This window comes from Natator depressus, chromosome 6 (genome assembly GCF_965152275.1).
Source record: "Natator depressus isolate rNatDep1 chromosome 6, rNatDep2.hap1, whole genome shotgun sequence".
Classification (NCBI taxonomy): domain Eukaryota; kingdom Metazoa; phylum Chordata; order Testudines; family Cheloniidae; genus Natator; species Natator depressus.
The window spans coordinates 70,429,320-70,446,898 of NC_134239.1; the positions used below are offsets into that span (position 1 = coordinate 70,429,320).

At 44.3% G+C, this 17,579-nt stretch overlaps 2 protein-coding genes across 4 annotated transcripts in view; one reads left to right on the top strand and one right to left on the bottom strand.

The window, feature by feature from the left end:
- The window catches only part of LTK (leukocyte receptor tyrosine kinase), a 167,214-nt gene extending 161,857 nt beyond the window's left edge, over positions 1 to 5,357 (top strand). Inside the window, exons 27-29 of the mRNA XM_074956685.1 lie at positions 1,839 to 1,973; positions 2,840 to 2,930; positions 3,714 to 5,357. Coding sequence (XP_074812786.1) covers positions 1,839 to 1,973; positions 2,840 to 2,930; positions 3,714 to 4,481 — 994 coding nt within the window. The 3' untranslated portion in view covers positions 4,482 to 5,357. The remainder of the gene's footprint in view (positions 1 to 1,838; positions 1,974 to 2,839; positions 2,931 to 3,713) is intronic.
- A 6,365-nt stretch (positions 5,358 to 11,722) lies between these two features.
- The window catches only part of ITPKA (inositol-trisphosphate 3-kinase A), a 51,935-nt gene continuing 46,078 nt past the window's right edge, over positions 11,723 to 17,579 (bottom strand). For 2 of the 3 annotated variants that reach the window (XM_074957053.1, XM_074957055.1), the window contains 2 exons: positions 16,587 to 16,658; positions 11,723 to 15,535 (listed from right to left, as the gene is read on the bottom strand). In XM_074957053.1, coding sequence (XP_074813154.1) covers positions 15,332 to 15,535; positions 16,587 to 16,658 — 276 coding nt within the window. In that variant the 3' untranslated portion in view covers positions 11,723 to 15,331. The remainder of the gene's footprint in view (positions 15,536 to 16,586; positions 16,659 to 17,579) is intronic. The other variant, XM_074957054.1, reaches the window with a different exon arrangement.

Sequence of the window (17,579 nt, forward strand, 5' to 3'; positions counted from 1 at the left end):
TTGGGTATGCAGCACCCCTTCACATTATGCTACGAATGGCTACAATTTACAGCCCAGGGGAAAGCTGTCCCAGAAGCAGGGTTCACCGCTGATGCTGCTGCTCTTTGCCTGGCAGGGACCCCATTGGCAGAATCTGCCTGAAAGATATGCTTAATCAGTGTATTTCCCGTGTGTGCTGGCCCTGCTTCATCTCTGTCCAGCCTTGCCCACTTTATGGACTGCTCCAGATGGTTCTGGGCCATCTAGCAGAGCAGGTCTTGGAGCTGGTTTGCACCACTGAACCCCTGACTCCAACAGGGCTTTCCACTGCCAGGGGCTGCAGCCTGTGGAAAGAAGAAGCTGGGTGACAGCACGTTTGTCAGCCTTGCAATGCCCCAACACTATGCTAAGGTACTAGTGGTGCAGCATGTCTGGGTTGCAAAAGCTGGCTGCAGGACTGCACGTTTGCAGTATGTGGCAGCAAAGTGCAGAGGGGAAGGGCTGTTTAAATGCCTGATATTAAAGCGCAGTTTTAAAATCCAAACAAGCAGGAGCCTGATTTTCAATAACATCACTGTCAGACACTTCTAACTTGTCAACCCTCAGCATCCGTCACTCAGCATCCATAAGCTGACAAGACTGCTTAGATGCTGCTATCTTCATAATTGCACACATAATCACTCCTTTGCTTTGGCATTATTTTAATGCTGAGACACTGAAATATAAAATTACAGTAGACTTAAGCAGAAGCTCTAGCGAGCTGCTAAGGGAATGTATTTATATAAATGCCTTTCAGATAAACTTTTTTGGTTTTAAAATAAGCACCTCCATCAGTAGAGCATTTGTGAAAACGTACTGGAAAATAGAAGGTGTTCAGTTTGTGAAGAACTGTGTCTATCAGCACAGTATCCTCTTAAAGCGATGCTGGCACATTGCTTCCAATGCCACACTGACCCAGTTCCCTGACAATGTATTTAATTAGCAATGCCTGGACCTCCAAAAGATTAGGGATAGATTATCTGTCGTATCAGAGCAGACCAGTCAGTGGCCAGCACCAGATATTTCAAAGGAAGGTGTACAATCCCTGTAATGGGCAATTATAGGTAACCTACCTTTAGTAGAAGTTTGTTCCTAGCTCCCATCAGATGGGGGTTGGTGAAATTCTGGTAAGATTAAAGTCAATGGCAAAACTCATATTGACTTCAGTGGAGCCAGTATTTCACCCTTGATCTCAATGATATCTTGTGACAGGGAGTTTGCTAGGTTAAATGTGTTGTGTAAAAAAAAAGGAGAGTTCCCGGTGATCAATTTTAAATGTGTGGCCTTTCAGTTTCACTGGCTGTCCCCTTGTTCTTCTATTATGAACACTCAAATGTTTGGACACCTATGCAAACAACTTGAGTCTACAGAAAGTGGAAATCTCATGCAATGTCTGATACTTTTATGTTGCCAGTCAAGCCAGATATACCACATTAATGGTGCTTTGGTATTTCCACTTCCAGAGTCAGGTAGTGCAGAAAGAAACAACACTTTAAAATAAGTTATTCTGACATTTTGGAACCTCACAAAATTAGGTTTGGGTGACAATCCAGATTGATTCTAAGGGTTTTTCTACACATGGAGTTATTCCAGAATAGCTATTGTGCTTTACTTTCACACCCCAACTTCATCCAAATTATCTTTCCAGTATAAACAAACCCTTATTTTAGTCACACTGATTTTCTGTCCGTATGAGTAATCTGGAGCTTTAGGATGCTGCACCAAGATAGTGTTGTCTGAAGGTCTTTTAGACCAAATTCTAAAGGCAATAGGGTACAAATCAAAGCCTAAGGGGCATTGTTGGCTGGTTTCTGTGGCAGGTCCTTTGGCGTGCTGCTGTGGGAGATCTTCTCATTAGGCTACATGCCCTATCCTTGCAAAACCAACCAGGAGGTGCTGGAATTTGTCACTAGTGGAGGAAGAATGGATCCACCAAAGAACTGCCCAGGGCCTGTGTGAGTATCTCCTCACCCTTAGACACAAGTCAAAGGCTAGGAAACATTCAGACTGGCTAGTCAAAGATGGCTGCCACCCCTACTACACCCAAAACAAAATTTTTACCCTAGGTTTTCCTCAAAGGTTAACAGAAGTTTAAGTTGAGGACACCATTAATTGGTACCCATTTTGGCAGTCTCAGCAGAGAGGCCCAGGGTTCAATGGAATGGGAGACTTAGTTACACACTTTCCACATACCAGGGGGTCCTTCCAAAACCTGATTGAGGCACACAAGCAGGGCAAAGTGAGGAGGGTTAAGTTGCTATTTCCATGTTATACCCGTTCTGTGAATAAAACGACGACTTCAATGTCTAGGGCTGGTAACCTGTCAACTTTCATCACCAATAAACTTCCATACAATTAAAAATACAGGCTCCAGTTCTGGGATCTTGTACAGGCCCTCTTTGCCACCAGCTACCAGCAGATTTCCTCAATGTCGTGAATACTCACCTGCCTTATGAAGCATATCAGGTGTGTGGCCAGAGAGCATGAGTGAAGCATGCACAGGTGCTCTCCAGAAATTCCCCATTTGCCAGAAAATCCCCTTGGAACTATTGACAGCTGGGCACAAATTAGAGCAGCACTGAGTAATTGCACCTTCCCCTCCCCCCCCCCGCCCCACCTCCCATGGCCCCAGAATCAGGGAACATGAAAATGACACAAGGCCAAGTTTGCACTGCCCCTTGGGTACTGTGCTGAGTGCAGTTCTTCTGGACCTGAGAACTGGGCCCAGAGACAGACCTGAAAAATGAATCCATATTGATTTGTGGTTTTGATTTATCGTTATTTATTATTAATTGGCACAAATATGTATTTATGTCTCAAGTTACCGGATCATGACGCAATGTTGGCAGCACAGTCCGGAGTACCGGCCCAATTTCTCCACCATTCTGGAAAGAATCAAGTACTGCACACAGGTACTGGCCTTTAGGATTTAAGTTTTGACTTGTTTATGGCATCCAGACCATCCTATGATACAAATATTATCATCCAAAACAGAGGGAATGGATTGCTCTGACTGGCTAATTACTTTCCCAATTCCCTTTGTGCTTGGCCTGTACTTCAGCTAGTATTTTCATTTGTGCTTCTGTACATCTCTCATCTCACCTACCTCCACCCCACCAGCATGCATACAATCCCTTCCTGTGAAAGTGGTCTGCTTCCACCTCTCAGCTCATTCACTAGTGAAGAGTGTTTGATTTTTGATGGAAAGGTTTCCAGACCCCAACACAACTTCTCAGGCCCTTACTTCACTCTTCAAGGTTTTTTCAAACTTCCTTGAAAGCCACAGCTGAACTGGCATGGAAGAAGGGGGTGAGAGGGCACGAGGGGTTGATAAGCTGCTAGCCTTTTGCTGCTGGAGACCTGGATCCAAGCATAGTTTAAGATGCAAGAGGAAATTATTAGATGTTGGTGATCTCTGCCTAGTCATTAATATCAATAAGGCATCACAAATTGGCAGCCTGTGTTCAAAAGAAACCCTAAAATGAAATAAGTTTTAGCAAATAATAAGCAAGGTGCACAATCAAAATGGTGCATGGCAGCTTGCACAATGTATGGCTGCATTACACACAGCTGGCGCTAACCACTGCTAACATTATCTCACTTTTCTGAACACTTCCCTGAAAAAGTATGTGGAAAAGTCACAACTGGGCATGTTCAGAATGTAAAATGTGATTACTGAATCCTTTCTGTTTCAGGATCCTGATGTGATCAACACAGAGCTGCCCATTGAATGTAGACCAGCATCAGAGGATGAGGGGAGCTCTGTGATGTGCCCAAATAGTTCCAGTGGGATGGTCCCTTTGCTGGTGAACCCATCCCTCGCACCTCAGCTGGCTCCCATAACATTAGAAACCCATCATGCAGGGCATAAAGCTGGACGTCCACAGGAGCTGCTGGTGGAGAACCTTGGCAATTGGACTGGCAGAGGTCCCAGCCTACCGTGCCTCACTGATTCCAGCAGCAGGTCATGGTTCCAACAGACGGCGAACCAGAGGCTGGAATCAAGCAGTCAGCCAGCACACAGACCACACAACACCAAAAACCTTTGGAACCCAACCTATGGATCCTGGGTGATGGAGAATATCTGCCGCTCCTGTCCCAACGCCAAGCTCAAAGCAACCACAGAGCGAGAAGATTCAGGTTTTGATGGGAACTGCAGCTCCTCCCCTAGTTCTCGGGCATCTCCAGCCTCTCTGAACAGAAGCCACTGTCTTCACAGGAATATTGGTGGGATAGAACTGGTGAAGCTCCAGACTTTCCCCTGCGGCAATGTGAATTATGCGTATGATGATCTCTACTATGTCACTGATCGGCCTTCAGCTTTGGCAGTGAGTAGACCAGGTGTGCTGAGGAGCACCAGTCTGCACAGGGATGGGAAGCCTTTTTGTAAGCCAGAGAAAACATCAAGAGAGAGGGACTCTGGCCTCTCCTTGTCAGACGACCTGAGTGTTACACCTGTATAACAGGAGATGTTCTTCCAAAGGTCAGGACCTGACACTGGGCGTGTATGTATCTGAAAGGGCAAACTGAAACGTCTTCTTTGGTCTCTTATTTCCTCCATTCAACTTTCAGATGGGTAATGTTTTAACATCAGAAGTGTTCTGCTACACCCTCCGACACACTGGATTCCCAATCTAATGAGGAAAATTGAACTTGCTACTTCAGTCCATCAAGAGAGTTCCCTCCTATTGAGCCAGTGCCACTGATTTCAGGATATAAATAACAATGGCTTTGTTGCACTGACTCAGAGTCCGGTGTTCATGAAAGGAATCATTCTCAATCTGCTCAGGTGAAAAAAAAATAAATAAAAAAGAACCTACCATCCAATTGTTACAGTTGGCTGGAAATGACAAACAACATAACCACTCTTTTGATCTAACATACCAAAAATTACGTGCTGTGGCAGCAGCAAACTCATAAAGGCCATTGTGTTCCCCAGAGCTTTGCATGTTCCAGTGATGCTGGTGCACTGACAGGGAAGTAACCAAATATAGCCACGTTTGCACTTGCTTGATCGGCAGAAATACCAGAAGAACATTAAATTGAAATCAGTGCAGCAACTGAGAAAAACAGAAGAAGTGGGAGGGGAAAATATTATTTCAGGCTCCTCCGAGATCATGTTTTAAAAAAGATGAAGAGAAAAATTACGTATTTAAAAAAAAAAAATTAATGGAGTTGATTGCATCCCTTTGACTGGTAAAGAAAACTTGCTTCTTACCTCAGGGGCTAACTTACCTCACAGTTCCTGACCTTGGAGGTTTGGGAAAAGTTCTAATCAATGCTCAACTCCACTACATTGTGAGAACTGGACTTCTCCTTTCTTTAAATGGACTTTACCTGGGATGAACTTTATTTTTAAAAGGACTCTAGTATTCAGCAGTAATAGCCCATGGCTATAAACTGAAGATTTAGGGCCATTACTGTAGAATGCTGGGTTCCTGATGTTGTTTATTTTAAATACAGAATATAGAAACTCCTCTGAAGTGGACTTCACTGAGACAAGGAGCGCATCTTGAAGGGAAACCACCAAGAAGTGTTTTATTTGAACATAAATCTTAAAATGCCTCTTCATAAAGCAGGATTGGATACTTCAGCCCCCTGGGAAGTCCAAACAACAGCTTGGTTTTATGCACCAGTCTTTCCTTTTGGGGAATGCTTACAGCAGAATATGGTTTCTTCTTGACCTCTTAATAGTACAGCCCTGTCAGTTAAGAAGGCAGGTCCCTGTTCTGGAAAAAGAGTTGTTATTTAAAAGGCTTCCTACTGTAGTTTGCAGTTAACCTGATATTTAACCTGATATTTGGTTAGAGCCTTCCAAACAAAGAGACTGAAAAGGTAAAGACAGCACTCGTTATACGCCCAAAAACATCTCAGAAGTGCTTTGCCCTTGTGCCATTTCTGAATTCCCGGCTGCCAACGTTCAGGTAACAGGGGAGGGTTAGCTGTGTGGAGGGAGGATGGAAAGAGTGCCGCGAAACTTTATTGATCTGTAGAGTCTATCAGAAGTGCAGCTCCTTCAATCTCCAGCTTTATGTTTAGTGTGAAAGGAGAGCCCCAAGGATACACATAAGTTTCATAAAGTAGCTGTTCCCTTCAGGCAGGAAACCAAAGTGTGAATACACCAAGATCTCTGCCTTACACCTCACCTATGTTTCCTGAGTGAAGAGTGGCTGCTGCAGTCATAGTGGTTAGGATCACTTCACACCCCACATAGGCATATAGTCTGTGTACGCAATTTGGCATAACAAGCAGTCTCCTCGAAAGAGATGGTTAACTATAAGCACAGATTCCATTTCCTCTGCAGCAACAATTCATGTATGGTGCGGAGAAGCACACAGCTGACGTGGTTGCATTCTATTTCACACCAGCAACAAGTGCTGGGTGTCTCCAGCTCAGGGTTAAGGTCAGTCAGTGACTTACAGTTTGTCCCATAGCTTCCTCTACTCTCCAGGACCACTGGCTATAGAATGGATAGTTTCAAACACCATCAGTTCTCAGCCCCTTTGGTGGTGATAGGTCCACTTCTACCAATGGAGCTTGCACTGAGAAAACCAAATCCATGTAATGGAATTATAGATCTTGATGGCCAAAAATAATACCTTGTTTTGATCCTTGGAGTGAGGTAAATGGATGTAAGGATACAGGTAGCTCCCAGATGTGTGGGATTGTTCCAGGAGGGATGGGGCAGAAATGAAATGATTTAATAACTATTACTGCTTCTAAGTGGAACTTTTTCCTCCCTTGCACCCTTCTGCTGTGGTCTTCCTCTCAGAGCTCTGCACACCCCGTCATTTATCCACCTTCCACTCCCAGCTCTGAGACCCTGCTTCCTGGCTACCACCCTTCCAGGTGGGGAGCAATGGACAGTGTCAATCCTTGGATTTCCTCAGTGCAAATCCTTAACCGACTAGCAGAGGCACTGGTGAGCAATTCTTCCTCCTCCCAGAGGCTAAGCATGTTTTCTCCCTCACTTCTAGCTCTACATGGCCAGCTCTGGTGTATGCCAATGAGGAGCAACTACTGCTCTGTCACAACTGGCCTGAACCTATAAGCCTTGATTCCCCCATCCCACCTCTGCTCAGTAGCATGCCTCTGCACTGCATTCAACTCCATCCTATTTCAGGTGACACTCTTACTCCCATGGCTCACTCATGGCTCGCTGTTTCCCCAGAGATACATTATCAATAGCTCTTAAAAACTGTTGGCACTCATAGTAGTGACTTGCTCTTTGCTGCTGCTGCATGTTTCTCACAATTGGGAGGGGTCAAGACTTATTGCAGTGCAGTTTCTTAAGCTTTAAGTCAGCTGCAGTGGAGGTTGCTCAGGGAAGGCATTTCCCACACTGGTGTGATTCAGATACATGAAGATCTTTACTTGCTGGTTCTGATCACACTTTCATGTGCCAGCAATGCCTAACCACTTTCAGATGTCACTGACCTCCATTATTCTGGGGGGATTGGTGGTACATATCAAGGAGAAGGTGATGTGTAGAAAACAGAGCCAGGGGGGTGAGTGAGTGGGGTGGGAAGTAACATACTGTCTTCCCTTGCTGGACCTTTTCCTAGTACCAAACTGACTATGCACTAGACTGCAAAACTGACTATGGACTAGACAGTTCTGCTTCATTCTGCAGTGGAGATGACTACAGGAGACACACACACGTTCTACCTCCACCCCACAATCCTCCAAAATTAATGACTTTTAATGATGTGACAGTGAGGATCAGAAATGAGCTAAGAATGCTGTGGAGTGCCTACATGCACTGTGACTAGCTCACACCAGTGCCATTTCCTCTTAGGATACACTACATTGATTCCCAAATTTAGAAAGTAAAACAGCGATTAAAAACAGGGTTAGGAAGTGAGGTGGGCTAGGGCTAAGAAAGGGACACTATCACCATCAGTGCTTCTCGGGCCTCCCTCACCACAGCATCTAGGTGCCATTGTCTAAATGTAACAACATCAAGTCCTTCTAGAAAAAGAACCAAGCTCTCCCCCATTCCCTTTGGATAAAAGCCGCTAACTTATGCATAGTTGATTCTAGCTGGAGCCTTCCAGGAGAAGGATAGAACATGGAACTGCACAGATGGAACAGTAACCCACAATAATGGGGGCAGGGGGCAGTTCAAAAGCATCCGAGTTAAGAGCACCAGTCCTATTGAAGTTCAATGGGCCTAACTCACTTAGCTGCCTTGGAAAATCCCACCCACTAATATTATGTATGACTATACTAGAGGAGAGCTGTTAATAATTCCCCTATCATGACACTGTCTGTCCAATCCAAAATCTTATTACTCTAGGCACAATTAACCATACCAATGACACATGCCAGTCTTGAGGGCCTAACATGCTGGGAGAAGCTCGAGCATGATAACTCATACATTCAGAATGCCCAAATTAGAGGATTACGGGTAGCAGATTTTTAATTGCCTTTATTTATTTTTTTAAGACACTTTCAGTTGATAGCAAATGAACGAACCAACATTGTCAGCATCGGGCTAGATTAGCATGGTAGCTAACGCCCCTAAGGATTTGGTTTTGGAAGAGGAACTGCGTGAAAATGAGACCCTTCCACAGAGTCTTCAAACACTGGTGCGTCAGCCACCCATGGGAATGTTGTATAAAAACCCTGCTCAGCTTGATGGGTCTTTTAATCTTTGCATTTAGCTTTGCGTGATTAAAATGGCTTCACGCTGCCAGCGTTTAATACTGTCTTGAAATCAGGACCTGCTTTTTTGCTCATGAGGTTTTAATCTTACACCTGTTTGCTTTGATTGATGATTTATGTTGCTTTTTACAACCGCTTATGTTACAGTTTAGAGAGGAAACTGTAACACAGAGAAACCAAATTAATCAGGAGTCTAACTGGTCTTTCTTTTTGGAATTAACTTTCTGCCTTTCTCGGCTTCCCTCTCACAACACCCATTATATCCACTTTCCTCAAGTCTCTAAACTCCTGCCCCAGCTAGTTTGTATCTTCTTCTGACACCCCCTTTTACATAAGCTTTAAAGTAACTAGGCACTATTTAAAATACCATTGACTGAAAATGCCCTCCCCAGCCCTGCTATCACAACTCTTTCCTAAGGTTGGTTCCATTCTCTCTGGTCCTCCATCTTGGGCCAGGTCTACAGTAGGAGTGCTTTGATGATATAGCTATACTATTCTAGGAGTGCACTCCTTGTATGGATGCAGCTTTTCCCATTATAGCTTATCTCTCACACACACGGATGCACATAAAATACACTATACTGCCAAAAGGGCAGATATATCAGTAGAACTGCTTCTACACTAAGCATTTTTGCCAGCAAAGCTATGTCAATCACAGCCCTGACTGCCATAGGTATACTAGCAAGGGTTTGCCGTGTAAACCTGGCCTTCCTCTGTCATCCCAGCCAGTTCACCCTTCCTACCCTACTTTAGAAAAAAACAAATTCCATGCTTATGAGGGACAATACCATTGGGCATCTCTACACTGCAATTAAATGCCCACGGCTGGCCTGTGTCAGCTGATTTGGGGCTCAGTCTCTGGGGCTGTAAAATTGCAGTATAGATGCTCAGGCTGGAGCCAGAGCTCTGGGACTTCGCAGGGTGGGTGGGTGGGTCTCCAGCCCAAGGCCTAAACATCTACACTGCCATTTTACAGCCCTGCAGCTGACCCAGGCCAGCCTGTTTAATTGCACTGTAGACATACCCGCTGAGACCCTATAGCCTTGTCCCACTTCTTTATTTAACTGAATTATTTTTGATTTGTTGTTACCACTGCTTATGGCAACACTGCACCGACCTACCCTTTGGGTCACTGTAAATAAGTAAAAAGAAAAGGAGTACTTGTGGCACCTTAGAGACTAACCAATTTATTTGAGCATGAGCTTTCGTGAGCTACAGCTCACTTCATCCGATGAAGTGCCACAAGTACTCCTTTTCTTTTTGCAAATACAGACTAACGCGGCTGTTACTCTGAAACCTGTAAATAAGTAGATACCAATTCTGCTTCTATGCAATTTCAAGCCAGATAAATGTATACTTCTATATTTACAATACAAAAATAAAGAGATGCTAACAGTGTCTATTTGGTCTCCTCTGTGTTAAAGTTAACATCATCTGGATACAGGGGAGAGAACTAGGTCTCTGTGAATAATTGCCAGCCCAGGGGCCAGCTGGTTCAAAGGACAGAGCACTGCTCTTCCTCTGGTAGCACCTAGTACGGGTTCCCTGCTGGAGTTACCAGCTGCTCTGAGTGTGGAGAGATCATCTCAACTGCTATGAATCATTGGGTTTTAGGACACTGAACCAGAGATTTTCATGGGCCAGTACCTATATCCCTGCAGAAGCCATCAGGGTTGGTGTGGGATTAGGGATAGATCCAGTCTGTCTCTGATAGGCAGAGGGATCTAGTTCAAATGGGCCTTTGTATTCCACGTGACTTGGGGGCAGATTTGTAAAGGTACCTAAGCACCTAAAGACAAAGATAGGCAGGTAGGATGCCTAAGACCAGTGGGACTCAGGCACCTGTGTGCTTTTGGAAGTCCCACTGGGTGCCTAGCTACATCTTCAGGTGCCTACATGCTTTTTAAAATCTGGCCCTGGGCTCCTTGGCCCTGAGCAGGGCAGGATTTCCTCCCTCATCGTCCATGAGTGTCTTCTCAGTGCGTAACTTAAAGACGGCCAGGATCCCAGCCTCCAGGAGCTAGTGGAGCAGCAGGCACGATCTTGAGCCCACCTCAGCTAGTCCACTGGGGACAATCACCAGGATATCCTGAATTGCTGCCCCCACCTGCAGTGGAGTTTGGCTGTGCTCCTGTTTTGTGGTGGCAAGAGCTGACCAATGACTACAGTAGCCTGCCTGTAAGTACAAAGCTGTACTGGTTCCCACCGTGCAGAATTTCACTGATCTCTTCCCTCTATTTGCAACTCCTTGGGCTTCCCCAGTAAAAACAAGGAACACTGGAAGTGGTATGTGCCACCAGGGTCTACAGGAACAGCAGCAAGCTCAGGGAGAGAGCTGGCAATTGAGTCCACTCCCACCCCTTATGCTCATTCCAAAATAGCAGGATTCTCTGAGGATGCTATTTCCATATTTCCACCCTACCCTTTCCAGAAGCAGCAGGATTATTGGAGCAGACACAGGTGACTCAATGCCCCTTCCAAAAGTTGATAAAAATAATTAATTGTGAGAAACCATTGACAGACAAGACTTTCCCTTGAGAGACAGTAGGATTCCTTCGTCACACACTTCCCAGTTCCTCCCAAGAAACCTTTCATTGCAAGAGACGGAACATTTTCTAGACTGAGCTCAGTCTGAGCGGAAGTAAATTCAAAATGACAGCACATGATGTGACCAGTTAAGACAGTATTTGTTCTGGTTTCTCTTCTAACCTTCAGGGCTCAAGTCCCATTATATCAAATATGTCTTGGGCATTGGGATGCACTCTTAGAACTCCTACATCAAACACAGTTCTTAGACTATGTAAAGAGCAACAATGAGAACAAACGGCAAGCTGTGGTGTGCTGTTGCCCTGCAAAGCCAATATAAAACATTTACCCATCCATCAGCACAGCTACCAAACATTGCCTTACAGGAACTTCAAAGAAGTCCAACAGAAACATTTGGAGAAATAATCTCCTGCAGGGTTTCTCTGTGGAGGAGAGAAAAAGAAATCACAGTTCAAGTATCAAACCATGTTGGATGGCTTTTTTTTCCTCAAACTCATTTATTTGGTAACATACACACCTTGGAATAACAAGTACTCAAACGATACAGTCAGAATGTCAAAAATGACCTTGGTCATAATTGCACTGTAGTGTTCAGAACAGGATGCACTGTAGAGGATACAGGCCATTAGTTCTCAGTATCTTGATAATAACAAACAGTAATAATAATAATAATACAAAAAATAAGCAAGGGCCCTCTGAATTGTTTAAGGGTTTGATCCAAGTCCCAGTGAAGTCTTTCCATTTACTTCAACAGGAATTGGATCAGACCCAAAGTGACTTCTTCCCTCTGTATATCATCATAAAAGGGATTTCAATTTGTATTTCTTGGGCTGAGTTTCATCTGAACTTGCATCCTTAAGGGATGGACAAAAATCAGTTGTTTTTAATTCAGTTTAACTATTTCTTTGCATTTCTCTATACTGCATCTTTCCTCCAACGATCTCAAAGCACCCTACGAACAATAATTAATGAAGCCTCACAACATCCCTGTGAGGTAGGTAAGTATTATTGTTCCCATTTTACAGATGGGAAAACTGAGGCATAGGAAGTTTGCCCATGACCACAAAGCAAGTCAGTGGCAGAGATAGGAAACAGTCTAGGAGTCCTGGCTCCCAGTTCCATGTTCTAACTGCTGTACAAAACTCCCTCCCCTTTCTTCTTTCGTATAACTGACCCCACAGCTGTCTACCAGCAAGTAGGAGTTGGACTGTAGCTTCTTCCAAACTAGTTCTGGTATAGGCCAAAAAGCCACTTCAAAACAACTTTGCTACAATTGTCATTTTGAAATGGACAGAGTTTCACAGCTCGATGTCTCTTGTAATAAAGCTTTTCCTTCTGCTGTCCTTTCCAACAAGTGCACAGGAATGGATCCCTTTCCATGACAGAGCACTTTCCCCTGAGATTGTCTACTGCAAAATACCTTTTCAAATGACAGCACTGCTGTTTTTGGAGCTATTGCTTCCATGTTGCCTCCAACTTCCATTTGGAACTGTAGAACTAAACGAATTTGACATGAGTCCTAGATAGACCTTGGTTTCTAAATTCTGCTCAAAGGAAATTCATCACCAATTTTTCCCTAGAGCATGAGGTTGCATAGGTGCAAAATGCTGGCATATGTACTCACGAAAGAAATAAATTTAACTCTCACTGCCAATTAAAACTAGACAGGACAAAGTGTTATTAAATGAACCTTAAGTAATAATTTTGCACTTGCAGGGAGAATTGCTGCATGACCATCTCTAACTTCTGTGATTTTATTATTTTTGTCCCTGACAGGAGTGCCTGAAGTAACAATCACATAATGAAAACCAGGGGTTTTCTCATCTAATTATCCCCTGTAAGAACTCAGATTCAAACTGTAAAGAACAATTTGTGTTTCCTAGTCTATTTTAACCTGTTCTCTTGAATCACTGCAAGCAGGGTTGTTTTTATTAGGGCTATGGGAAAGTAGGAAAACATTTTCACCATATTTTTGGCAAATTTCACTGCAGGTCGTTTTGCTGTCTTAAAATATTTCACAACCTAGGGACATTTGGAATAAAACCAGGCATGCTTTCTATGGAAGACTGCATTCACTTGAAAAGGGGCCTACATTTTCTGTAAGTCATGTCCTATTTCAAGCGAACTTGTACCTTTTTCAGCTCAAAAACAGGACCATTTTCACTGAATATAAACCCCAAAATATTCACAAACATAGGGAAAGTTTTGAATTTTCAACTAAATATAAAAACAAATTTCAGCTTTTGAGCAATTTCAGTTTTGGTGTAAAATACTCACACTGCTCTATTTCAATTGCTTCCCCAGTAGTACCTTGGATAACTGATCTTCTAGGTCACTGTTGGCATGGTCAGCACTATTAACATCAATGCTTTCTTTAATGTAGATGAAAAATAACTGAGGTTATTAAGCTTGATTGGCCTCCAACTTCATTCCAGTAAATGAACCAAAGTGGCTTCCTTGAGAAGTTATCCTAGGCTCCTCAACCCTTAATACAACCATTACATCATGTACATTTAGCTCCAAACAAGAATTGTACAGTCTCCTTTACCTCATTTTGCAGTGATTATTGGTGTAGTGATTCCCGACAGAAGCAAGGAACTACTTTCAGTTATTCCAAAATTTCTGAAGTTTCTTTTGACTACAGTTGTATTGGCAAAAGAGAGTGATTTCTGATCAACTGATGTTGCTTAAACAACTTTTAACTTCTAAAAGAAAGTGATTTTAATGACTATATGGTCTTGTTACATGGCAGATGGCTCCAACTTGGAAACTGCACTGTCAGATATCTGGATATGGGATGAGCACAGAAATGTTAATTTGTATTGTGGTAGCACCTAGAGGCCCCAATCAGGGTATATGGCACAGCAATCAGACCTCTAATCTAGTAATGTAATACCTTGCTTTCGAAAGTGGTGAATACCTCATGCTTCCAAGGAAGAATGCCCATAACAGATATAGCCAACAGTGTAATGATGTTTATGGGGATACAGTTCCTTTCTGATCCACTCAGCTTATGCCCTGACACTTTCGGTGTGGCAAAAGGATGAACATAGCACCACCAGGAAATCTGACCCACAAGCAAAAAGATAGAGAGTCTAAGCCTTGATGTAAAGTGGCATGTTGATAACTGGCTTGCTAGTATTTAGATGGATTTGGTTTTTTCTCTAAAATAACTAAGACCTTGAAAAATTAACTTTGCCCCCCAACCCACCTGCTAAAGAGAGATGCCACTGACTTTTCACAAATGCTGTCCAGCTGCAAGAGCCAGCATTACCACTTCACCAGCCTCTCCAATATTATACACAGTTTGAAAGTCACACAGTGCCAGAGACAACCTGGTGCTATTTACTTAATGGGCTATCTGTGACCTCATTAGGAACTACCTGGAAATAGTTAAGAATGTTCTGAGATAGAAAAGAGGATAGGCCAGGGCAGGGAGTAAGAGAAAAGGTCAACAGCAGCTGTCCCTTGCAGACACTAAACCAACCACTGCCATGAACTATAATCACCCTTCTCTCCATGTTTTCTGGGCCTCATTCCTGGAGGAGTTCGCATCTTGCACACTCTTGTAATGTAATACAACAGCTGGGGTGGGCCTTGCCTAATCTATGACATAAATGGCAGCCTAGTGACTTGGGGTTAGGGAGCAAACACTCTTGCTGTTTTCAAAGCAATGCCATCCAGTGGAGAATTCTGCTCAACCGTCCCCGTAACCTCAAGCAATCTGCCATTTACTCTGGTTCACTAACGGGTAATCTAGAGTCACTTTGGTTCACCTGAAATCAGAGTCACTCTGATTTACTGTACAAACCTCCTGGATTCATGCTGGTTTGGTTCCTGAGTTTGGAGACCCTGATTCACGGAGGACCAATCCGAAGTTAATTTGATTCACTAACGACCAATCCTGAGTCACTCTGGTTCATGGAAGGCCAATGCAGTCACTTTCATCATGAACAGTCTGGGTCTGAAAGCAGCACCATTTTCACTGCAATAACCCCAGGAGTTTGGAGAGAGTTAAAGGGAGTTTTACCTCTAATGGAGAGATCCCAGTAGAGTAGAAGGTTACAAAGCAGCCCCATGAGTTTGTGTGAGTCTCTTCTCATCTTTCAGTGATGCTGTCTAAGATACTAATCAAATTGTCCAATCCCAGCAGGTACCCATCCTCCCGGTTGCCTTCCTGCCAGGGGATCCTGTGGTCCAAGGTCTGCCCATCAGGGAGAAGCGTGGTCTTTCCAAAATCAATCAGCCATACATTGGCATGTCCGCTGTCATCATGCACAAAGAGTAGTGAACTTCCAATGACCTGCAGGGTAGTGATTGGTGATGATATGCACAAGTGTTATTAATGTCTCCCTGACCCTCCCACCCCCCTGCCCCATAGGCAAGGCCCCATCAACTATACCTGTGCAGACAAATGACGACTGCTGAGCTGCAAAGCCTATACAATGACAAGCAGTGTGCCAGCTGCTCATTGTACCCTGACTGCACTGTACTGATATAGGGGCACCGAGGGAACGGACTCCAGCAGAGAGGGAACAGAGGTGAATCTTTAGCTCACTGACAATGTATCTGGGTTATTTGGGAGGGAACAAGATGCCTGGAGAGAGATCATGGCCCAAACCAATTATTGATTAACAAAAATCCTGCCAGCGGCTAAGGGGGAATTACTGCCAACAGTGTAAAATAAATGGCCAGATCTCAAAGCTTCAAACAAACACACAGTCTGCTAAGGACCGTTGCACTAGTGTTATCACAGATGACAGCCTCGCACCTGGCGTAGTACAGTGAAGTTCCTAGATCTGGCTCAACACTCCATACCCACAAATCTCATAGCCTGCAGTGTAGTAAATACACCAATAATGCTGTGTAGCTACCAATGACATCTTCTCTACAACCGTGCCTGGTAGGGGAAACTAGGGAACTAATTTACACTGGTGTAAATCAGGAAGAACTCCACTGAAGTTGTTAGTCTGAAATCAGAATCAGGTTCTGCCACCGACCAAATGAGAGACCTCACAGCACCAGCACCCCTAGCCCGACTCCTTCGGGAACCAACCAGGAGTGGAGTAGCTGTGAGAAGCTAGCACTAGAAAACCATTCCTTACAGGGAACTCCTGCTGGGGGAAGCTGGGATTGGAGGACTTGTCACCTCTCAGCTGGAACAATATTCTCTGCTCTTGGGAAGGAGACTTGGTGGCTCACGTATTAGTTCTCTGCTCTGCGGTACTCTCCTCGAGCCCCTCTCTCGCCAATAGGCTAGTCTAAAAGCTTATCTGAATGGCAAGCTGAGGCAGCAAGGAGTCCCCACACAGGCAACGCTGCCCTCCGCCCCTACGCACTCACCCACAGCTCACCTCATGTCGTTTAAAGAAGTCTGAGGACTCGAGGATGAGGTGGATATCATGCAGACGCCTGAGGTATTTTTTCTGAAATGGGGGGGGAAAAAAATCCATGCACATTTTAAGGTCACTTTGGGGAGGGAAAACAAATAATAAGAGGAAGCTAAATCAATCTCTGGTGCAACTTCACTGACATCAGTGGTGTTACGCCAGGGATAGATTTGCCACAAGGTTGTCACTCAATACATGCCCCTACAATGGCTCACAGCTTTGCAATGCCTGAACCAGTCTGTAGGCAGGAGAGGGGGATACTTGACTTGCAATGGTCGTTATAATGGGGAGATGCTCTTCATTCTAGGACACACCCTTTAGGCTCCTATAGCCCAAAACCTGTTCTAAAAACTATATTTCAGAAACCTGCTTTTTCTCAAACCAACACAGTAGGGTGGCGTGAGGCAAGGACTTATGTGAACTGGCTTCACACATCCCAACAAACTCAGACTCCTGGCTCTGGAAGCAGTGCTGTGTCACCTGGCTGCAGAACCAGGATCTTAAGGCTTCAGCATCCCTCATTTTAGCCAGAGGAACGGATATGTTCTGAAAATCCCTCTCTCCCCCCACAATGAGAAGGAGAGGGAGAATGTGGGCCAATTTGGGGCCTGTCAAACTGTTTTTCCACTGCCCAGCACTTTTGATAACGTGGGGGGAAAATGCTCCTCAAATGCTAACCTGTGTTACCTGGTACATTGTCTTTGAAGTGCTGGTGTTCCACTGAAGTGGCCTCTGTGTGTTACAGTGGAATGAGACAGCAGCCTTTGAGGTCATGACACATATTATATCCTGCCCATTGAGGCCACAGCACAGGCCAGCAGGGAAGGAGTTATTATCCATTCAAAGACCAGGGTGTGGGAGTACAGAAGTTGCTTTTCAAAGTTTCACACATGGCAGCACAATGCACCACCAATCTCCCTCCTGCTCCCACTTCCTGGCTTTGTCTTCACTAGATTA